The 9,606-nt window shown below is 38.9% G+C and overlaps 1 protein-coding gene across 1 annotated transcript; it reads right to left on the bottom strand.

Moving 5' to 3' along the window:
• Positions 1–1,327: 1,327 nt before the first annotated feature.
• On the bottom strand, positions 1,328–8,918 carry zgc:158482 (uncharacterized protein LOC100009650 homolog). The gene is made up of 10 exons (XM_018683629.2): positions 8,344–8,918; positions 7,518–7,727; positions 7,233–7,391; positions 5,870–5,994; positions 4,106–4,300; positions 3,363–3,453; positions 2,953–3,151; positions 2,541–2,638; positions 2,273–2,403; positions 1,328–2,131 (listed from the first exon to the last, which is right to left on the bottom strand). Exons 1-10 carry the CDS (start codon positions 8,822–8,824, stop codon positions 1,955–1,957), a joined length of 1,866 nt encoding a protein of 621 aa, XP_018539145.1. The 5' UTR covers positions 8,825–8,918; the 3' UTR covers positions 1,328–1,954.
• Between the last annotated feature and the right edge of the window lie 688 nt (positions 8,919–9,606).

Raw genomic sequence — 9,606 nt, 5'->3', positions numbered from 1 at the left:
TGTAGAGTTAATGGGTTAATTTCCAACATTGTTCTGTCCAAGCAACAGAAGAGGGACATTTAGTCGAACTTGAAAACCATATTTTTGTGTGTTTTAACCGGGTCAGCTAATAAAGCAAAAATATTGAGCATTAAAGAAACTCACAGAATTCATATATACCAAAGCTGGCAAAAACTGCTCTTATAATAATTCTCTCATAATAAATTTTAAATGACCTTACAAAGCATAGGCATTGTCATTGACATATAACAAACTAAATTAATGTGAAAACTGAGAAAACCATACTTACTACTCAAAAACATTGACCTGTGGTTTCATCAGGGCAGTAACAGTGAAAACAAGTTTGTTGACCTTTATGGTTATCAAATCAAAGATTAACCTCCTGTGAATTTCTCCATCTTTTTTCAGCTAAAGCAGCAAACCAATCATAAAAGAATAAAACCAGTCTTTCCTCCTGTGGGATGGTTGAGACCCAGCTTGAATTACACCTGAATTACACAACAACAGAGCACTGCCAGGGGGAAATTCCTCAGTGTTATTAGTGCCATGTTTGTTCTGTTTTGACTTGCAATATATTTTCCCTGTGTATAGATGATTTTCTGATTCTTTGTGAGGTGAAAAAGTGACATTTAGCATGTAACTGGTTACAACTGACTGATCTTGATGGCAACATACACACACTGTATCTGCAGCAGTTTGTGAGGACTTTACACTCTGAATGAAATCTGTGACTTACTCTTGGGGGGCTGAAAAGATATACCATTCCTGTGAATGCAAAATAAACACCAAAAACACCTCAGTGTACTTTTGGTTTTGTGCTGTTCGTACCTTGGGTCATTTAGTTCCATATGAGAGAAATCTTAGTGTTATTTTGGACAACAGCATGCTTCTAACAATGTTTAAACATGACAGTACCCCAATCAATAAATGGCTCTCCTTTGGCACCTTTGGGATGAACTGGGAAAACAACCATGAGTCAGCACAGTGCTCTTTATGACTGGAAACAAATCCTCGCGGTCAGATTCCAAAATATTGTGGAAAACCTTCTCAGAGGAGTGGAGGCCATCAATAGCAGCTGATTAACGGTCAATGGTTTTTGAAACAAGACATTTAACAACCACATATGGTATAATTTTCTGTTGTCTATACTATATTGTTCAACGTTTCTGTTGCTGTGGTGTTTCCAGTGCTGAATATCCCAACAACACTGGGTACAGAGACTCTGGTATCGTACATATTTGTCTCCACCTTGTGGTTTTTTTACATGTCTGGCACACGTGAAATTTGTATTGTTGCAACAATGATGAGTAAAAAAAAATAACTCTGGTTTTACAATAGGAATTGCTTTAATACTTAAGAAAGCAATTCATATTTACAGATATTGGCACATAAATATAAAATTAGTTTTAGGCCCTCTTCTATGTACAGTATTTTTGTAACTCCAACAACATGCTACTTACATCTTGCATAAAAACAGAGTATTCTGTTAAGTACATCAGATACTACATGTTAAATACATAAATCTAAAAGCCACTGTCTTATAGTCCCATTCTCCATGAAGCATCGCATTAAATGACACTATCTGTTTATCCACATTCTGTCCACAATCATCCCAAAAGCAACATGTATCCACATCATTATTAAACCAAATACAGTAAAAGCATCAGGTATCATGCTAATAAGTATACTATTTATATCATCACTTGCCAGTAAATATGTAATTTATAATGTCAAACTCCATCCTCTCCTTGCAGGCCAACTCTGAACCCTGACATGAATCCTACGCTTCCGGTTCCAATGTACTGCTTCTGATATGGGTGTTTATGCTTCCATATTATTTTACTAAACATGCATAATATTTTGAGAGTTGGTCCGTCCCTGAGCTGGAGGTTCATTATCAAAAGTATCACTGCAGACAGTCTGAAAAGCCCCGCAGTGAACACTAAGGGCCTGCTCATAGTTTGGTGTTTCCTGATAGGATGGAGCAGTAGACCTGAGCTGTCAGCGGTACGTAGCTCTTCTCATTATCATTAAGGATATAAAGAGGGTCCTGGATACGTCCTGGATCAAAATTCTCCTCAACTAACTTCACTTTCATCTGCTTGAAAGTCCCAGTCACTTCCATGGCGTTCTGGGTGAGAGAAAAGTACAAAATACTCAGTCGGGTAAAATATCAAAATATTATTGTCCGTTGTTTGTTTCTTAAATATTTAAATTTAATATACCTGATGTTTCTTCCAAAAGTAGTTAAGTGTGTGTGAAATAAAATTACCTGTACCCTTATAAAGCGAGGTCGGGCATATGATGGCAGGTAGCTGACCACATGCTTATATAGTTTACTTCCATCAAACTGAGCACCTTCCTTCCCAGTAACAGCTGCCATTCCTATCCGCCCCTCATGCCCTATGTTACCAGACAAAATAAAATCAGACAAAGCACCTGATTCATTACCACATCAATTGAACGATCTGTCTGTTGGAAGCAATTACTTTTTTATTGAACACATTGTGAGGTAGAAGGTACAGAGGAAATACAATCACCTGGCACTTGGACTCCATAAACGTTGGCTTCTTTGAGACAATCGCAGATGGTCAGGATGTCAGAAACCTCAGTTGTGGCCACATTCTCACCTTTCCACCTGTGGACTCAAGTTATTTTATATCAGTTTTGGTGCATGCATGTGGGGAAACAAAAACACTCAATATATTCTCTTTACACACTAAAAGCTATGTCTCACTGAATGTCTATATGGATCTATTCTTTAACTTTCACTCTTTATGCTTCTTACCTTTAACTGTAAAAAGTCAGTGACCTTGTGATGTTTCATCCTCTGTTTGTTCAAATCTTTAATTTTTAGTTGTATAATATGGCTGTTGCAGTGGAAAACTATAAAAAAAATTATACAAAACAACAAACATAAAAATCAAATCCTGGTGCACAGGAGCTGTGTACCTGAATGTGTCGCCTACACGATCCTGAAAGTAAATGAAATTGTCCTTATCGATCCTCATTAAGTCTCCGCTGTTGAAGTAAAGATCTCCTTTCTTGAGTACATTGCGTAGTCTTTTCTTCTCCGTTTGTTCTTCATTCTGGGCGTAGCCGACAAAAGGAGCAATGTCTGTGATCTTCGACAACAGCAGTCCTGTCTCCCCTTAAAGAAAAAGCCACTGACATTACTGACATAATCTATCAATGGACGACTAGCCCCGTCACCGGGGTCCTGATTTGCACACATGACTCAGATGTGACAGAAAGTGTTGTGGTGCATACAATAAGCATAGAAATCAATAACAAGTGCATAGGGATGAAGCTGAAAATCAGTGATATAAAGATCTAGTTTATATTAACAGGTGTGTCTTCACCTTTGGGTGCCTCCACGCAGAGGCCATTAGCATCTCGAACTGGTTCATCTCGCTCTGTGTCGTACTTAACAAGAATGTAAGGAAACAGCCTCTACAGGAAGGAATAAAGACAACAATAATGCAATATGTGCCCTATAAAAACCAACAGAATAAACCACTGTCTGCATGTACGAGGGGGCTTCAAAAAGTTTGTGGAAAATGTACATAGCTAAAAATCATATGCAGGGATTTTGATCTCAATGCACCTGTACGCTCTCGTACTAACATGTCATAACATGTTCTAACATGAACCCTTAAATGCATGTTGCAACGCAAAGATAAACATCATAACTTAAACCGTTTTTATCAACTCTCCTTTTTCCTTAAACATTTTGAAGCCCCCTTGTAATTATATGTCAATATATACAAGCACAATGCAGAAGGTCATTCTTGACCTTGGGGTCAGTATGTGTGGTGAAAATAATCTCAACTCAAGGTCGTCTTACAAGCTTTTTCAGAGCTTTCAGTCATATTTTTCACTGTCCTACTACTACTACTAAACTCAGCAGATGGATTAAGACCGTCTTCAACAGCTGTTCCATGGTCCACCGTGAGATGCCGTTGAAAGCTCAGAAAAAAGGAAGTTGAGTTGAGATGATTTTGACGCACAACCTAATAAATAGGTAGTAAATCTATGGGGAAAAAAAATCAACACTGTTAACAGAAATGAAAATGTTCTTGTTTTTGGATGATCTCATTCTTACCCGGTGCAAAAAGTTGACACGTCCAATGGCTCCAATTTTCCCTGCATAGTTGACAAATCCCACGTTTCCCTCAGTGGAGGCGTAAAACTCTCGAATCTGAATGTTTCCAAAGCGGCTGAGAAACTCTCTCCATACGTCTGCTCTGATACCGTTACCAATGGCCAGTCTTACTTTATGATCCTTGTCGTTTTCTCTCTGCATTTTCATACAAAATAGATCAAACATTTTTCAAGTATTACAGAAATAAATTATTTGAACCCTAATTAATCGAAATGGTCAAGGAACTGGAATCACCCAAATGTAAAAACCTTATTTAAGACAAGAGGGAATAGTAATGGGGGAAAAAATACCTGTCACTACTTGTCATTTTGAATGGCTGTTTGTTAAGTGTGAGACTGCACTGCTTTTAATCACACTCACACGTGAACTCATGTGCTTTATAATAAATAGGCATTAGTCAACTAATTGGGCCCTTAATTAGGATTAGACACCTTTCTGATGAAGTATGCCTGATACCTGTTTATATGTAAGAATTTGAGATTAGATATCAGTTCACATAAGCACACTTCTATGTTACTTTTAAAAAATACACATCTCTCTAAAAATAAATACAATTCACCATAAGAAATACAATTCACTGTAATGAATGTAACCCTAAAGTCATATTCTAGTACAGGGAGATTTGGTTGGCAGGTTACTTGATATGGTCGTCTAAAGTAAAGGCCAGCATCTATTCCTAGAGGTGACCAGATACTGACAAACCACCTCCTCTGACTGGTGCAGGGCCACGCAGTAAATTGAGACTCCACTTCATGTGATGCAATTAGATACTCTGAATGGCCATACATGTAGACAAAAATATTTACAGTGCTCCTAAATCCAGCACATACATTTTTAAGTGATTTCATTCTGATTACTGAAATCCTTCTGACACTTTAAATATTTGTCATACAAGTGGTTGACATTTTCATGTATCCATAATGTTTCATGCTGCTCAGACCCCTACAGATAATGACGTAAAAGGCTGGAACATGATAGTTGAGATTTAACAATTTCTATTTCGGTAAGCCAGCTGTGCAGCTCTGTGGGAATGTGCAGATTTGGAAAGTTATCTCTGACTTGATCTGTCTTGCTGCAGCCGGTTCACAGCTCTCTGCCTCTGCAGCTGTCTTGGAGTGTTTTACAGTAATTAAGATGAAAGAGAAGCGGCACAGCGACCACAGAATAAAATCCTGTGTGAGCCTGTTTGATTTGCAATATCTCTACTAATTAAAGCAAAATTGGCATTCAATTAATAGATAAAGGCTATTAAATAGGGCTGTCAACACATAAATATGAGGTAAATATGAGGTATCAGGGACAGGCACAACCTCAGATGATTAAAACTGCAATTTTTACATATATTTTCTTTGAACAACTTTTGGATATAGTCCAGTTATTTTCTGTCCAAAAGATTCTTAAGTTAAAGGCTGTATCTATTCATGTTTCCCTGCCCCTGAGTAATAAGAAGGGACACATTAACCTCCTGCCAACCCAAATATACTGCCCCTGGTTTGGGTTTCAGTTGGGAGTTTAAACTCTTATGTGATAAAGACACTGCTGCAGAGGCTTCTCTAAACCACAAAGAAGGCAAAAATGGACTAAACCTGGTATAACTATACTTAGTGGCATTAAAATGATCAAATGTCCTTTAAGTTTTTCAGCATTAAGCTAAGCATGGCTGAACATTATGTGAGAACCTGGGAAAAGTAAAAATCATTTTACCTTTGGCGTGCTACAGAGGTAACGCATCACCTCTCCGATGTACTGGATAACAGTCACACTGTTTTTCCTGCAGTCATCCCAAAACTGAGATGCAGAAAACTTCCTCTTCAGAACAATCGTTGATCCTTCAAAATAAGACAGCAAAAAAAAAAGATTGGCTTTCAATTCAGCAAGTTCTTCTTTGGCACTTCCCCATTGCCCCACTAAGTTTGGTGCAAATCAGTTCACTACTACTACTTCACTACTACTTTGCATATTCTGTAACAGAAACAGGTGAAAACATAACCTCCTTGGTGGAGATAACTTTCTATAGTCCATTTATATTTTGAATTGACTGAATTAAAAATGAACGGTGTTTTGCTTAAGACTTGAATATTTCCAATAACTCATGCCAGCAGTATTTAACTGTGCGCTGCTAAACTGCATGTACCACATAACAGGACTGTGATTGTTCTGGGCCTGTACTGGATATCTCCTAGTATGTGTGTAGCTCAGGCTGCTTACCCTGACATATTATAGCAGTGTGAACTTTAGCCTGTTTCAACAAAAGCATTTAGAAAGTGGAGGTAATCTGGTCTTGTTTGACCCGGCTCTCTTCAGATTACTGGTTCACAGTGACAATAGACTCTTTCTCTTGGTTTCTCAGGGGCAGGAAAACCAGAGGAAGAAGGAGGAGCAGGGACATCACTTTTGTGTAGCGTGTAAAAGAGGTCTGTTCCAAATTTTGCAGCACCAGCCTTGTTTTAAGGATATGTGTGAGAAACTTATAAAGGCTTTGTAACAGGAGTATTTTTTCATCAATCTCCATAGTCTTCGGGTGGCACATTACTTCCGCCACAAGTAATCTGCAAACAGGTTCAAGTGATACCTGCATTATGAAATACAACTGACTGTTAGTGATTGCTGGTGGGAAGCCAGTGAGGAATCACATCCTTGCAACTACATGTTGGAAGACCAGTAATTCCAGAAAAACCTAAATACATTACATTTTAGACATTTTTTGTTACTTTAAGATGTAGGAGAATTTCCTCAAACCATAAAAACACTGTTTTACAGTTTTTTGTAGTTCAAGTGTCGATGTGGTTTGTTTGGTACGTTTATCTTGAGGTTGTGAAACTTCAGTTTCAGGTTTGGCATCTGGCAAAACAGCTGTTCCGTCTCTACTGAGGTCAACAGTGGCATTAGCAGTGACAAGAACGGCCGTACACTGCAAATTGGACACTCCAAAAAAGCCTGATATGTATAAAACAACCTAACAACTCCTTATTTCAGCAAGGGATTCATCCATTTGCAAGAAATCTCACACAGCCCTCAGAAAGTCTTTCATTTTTACACTCTGTTGGCTACAACTCAATCGTCTCACCTGTCTCAATGGAGCCAATAAAGCCTACAATAAATCCAGCTGTGTGGTACAAAGGCAGGTTGAGGTAAAAGACATCATTAGGCATTACACCGTTTGAAGATAAAACAGCCAGAGCTATGAGAAGGCGGTTCTGATTGACCACAGCTGCCTTAGGGAGACCTGAAACACAAGAAGGCAGAAACAGAGCAAAGGTAAACTGAAGGAGATTTGTGATATATTGTCGTGGGCACAGGTTGTCACATGAAACTAAAAAAAAAAAAAAGACAAATGCAGCCACTCCAATACCTGTAGTTCCAGATGTGTAAATATAAACTGCAGGACTTTTGAATGTGATGTGTGATCTGAGGGACATAGGGAGCGGAGCATCTGAAGCCTCATCCACTTTATCAGAGAAGCTCTCGATTCCGGGCGTGTTACAGTGTTTGGTCATCAGGAGGACAGTGACGCCCTGCTCTGTCAGTGAAGGCAGCACATCCTCCACTGCATCCTTTAGCTCTGGAGAGGGACAGCACAATCACACAGACTTACCTATCGGCCAAAGACTGGCTTTACAGAACATTCAAGTATGATTTAAACCAGATGGAAGTTTCTCTTTGCGTTCTTAGTGTGGACAACAGTAACTGAGAATCACTCGAGCCTAGAAGCCGGAGAATGATTAGTGAACTATGGGATTGAGTACAGGAGACGACTGCAATTTGTACTGCAGTATTTTGAAAACAAAAGCATCCTTAACTTGGTTAAAAGCTGTTGCAGTGACATGAAAGCCAATTTGAGACCCCTGAAAACGAATGAGTGTCATCCTGTATTTTAAATAAAATATGAACTATACCACCCACTGTGACCGTTTACCATATCAGTTTAACACCTCTACTTGTTTATTTATTTGTGCACCCCTATCTATATAAAGGATATGGGCCACAAGCTATTAAAGTTAAAAACATATTCTAAAAACAACTCGAACCTTTAGGCATGAATAAGTTTCACAGCTGTTGAAAAAAACTTATATCCAGCCTGAATGTATGGCAGAGGAAGTAAACAGCTCCTGGAGGAGTAGGCCCAACTGTTGTTTATAAGAAAAAGCACTTAAACACTAAAGCTCGTGGATGCATACCTGAGGCTGCTATCAACACTTTAGCCTTGCAACAATTAAAGCAGTGCAGCAGAGACTTGGTGCGGATGTTGTGATTGAGAAGAGCCACAGGAGAGCCTAACTTAGCCAAAGCCAGCCAGGTAAACAAGAACGCGGGTTCATTCCCCATGAAAAGCGCGACGGTGTCTCCAGCTTTGTAGCCAGGGTGAGCCTGAAGCGCGTTGGCAGTTTTGTTGCTCCTTTTATCAGTGTAAGCGTAAGAGTATCTTTCATTTTCAAACACAATGAACGGCTTGTCCGGATGCGCAGCGGTCTGCTCCAAGAAACGGTCCAAAACAAAGAAGAAAGGTCTCCTTCTTCGCCTTGACACAAACCTCACTAAAATCCACAGTAGATCCCCGAAATACGAAATATCCACCCAAAGATAAGGGAAAAAAGTTTTTAGTGTGAACGGTATGATGAGGCTACTTGCTAAAATTACTGAAATTACATACATCTCCATCCTGTTTTCTTCTTTAAAAAAACTCCTGTAAAGAAAAAGTGTGGAGCCCCTGCTGCAAAATGGGGAATGTGGCAAATAAGGATTTTGTTCAGTGGGGCGGGGCATTTCCTCTTAGTAAGCCAAGTCAATAGAAAAGATCAAATATTTGAATATTCACTTTGATTTTCTGGAGTATTGAGGCAGCTTTGACATTAGCAGTTTTGTGTATTTTACTGCAAAATAATGAACTTATTCTGCTGCATGAGGAAAGCAGAGAAAGTCTCTGCTGACAGAACTGATCAAAACCTATTTAGAGAAACAAACTCTAACGATGTAAGGAAACCATGTCTCTAACACTTGAGGTCAGTAAGGTTACAGGATGTAAACAACACTACTCTCCAGGGTCAGATGGTGCAGTAGGCGGAGTTGCAAATACCAGACATTGAGATAACTGGACTTTAAATTTGACAATTTAACCTGACAAAAATAGCATGTTGAGTTTCTCTGATCACTGTTATTCATGTAGTAAAATAGGCCTGTGTTACTCCTTTATACACAGCTCGGTACTTTAGCCCAGGTTTAAGATTAGAAAAGGGTCAAGAGGTGGCAATATGTGACAGACACCCCATTTGTTTGCACAAGCCTGAAAATAATGTACCAAAAATAAAACATTACAGTTACCCTGGTCCCATTTGAAAGACAACTCCTACATCCAAAATTCAGAGTAAATATAACAGATATACAGAACCAAAGTTACAGAGGCAGAACTATGGCAGAAATGTAAGGGTTTTGGTTTTTTGTTT

Source organism: Lates calcarifer, linkage group LG2 (genome assembly GCF_001640805.2).
Source record: "Lates calcarifer isolate ASB-BC8 linkage group LG2, TLL_Latcal_v3, whole genome shotgun sequence".
Lineage (NCBI taxonomy): Eukaryota > Metazoa > Chordata > Actinopteri > Centropomidae > Lates > Lates calcarifer.
Note: the sequence above shows the minus strand (reverse complement) of the source record. Positions and strands in the feature narration are given on the sequence as shown.

What these genes read in the sequence shown, in the direction of transcription:
- zgc:158482 (XM_018683629.2), bottom strand. Translation starts at nt 8,824, where the DNA reads ATGGAGATGTATGTAATTTCAGTAATTTTAGCAAGTAGCCTCATCATA. An exon ending in AGTGTTGATAGCAGCCTCAG is followed by an intron (nt 7,728 to 8,343) that starts GTATGCATCCAC and finishes GTCCCTCTCCAG; the next exon opens with AGCTAAAGGATGCAGTGGAG. An exon ending in ACCTCTGTAGCACGCCAAAG is followed by an intron (nt 4,301 to 5,869) that starts GTAAAATGATTT and finishes ATGAAAATGCAG; the next exon opens with AGAGAAAACGACAAGGATCA.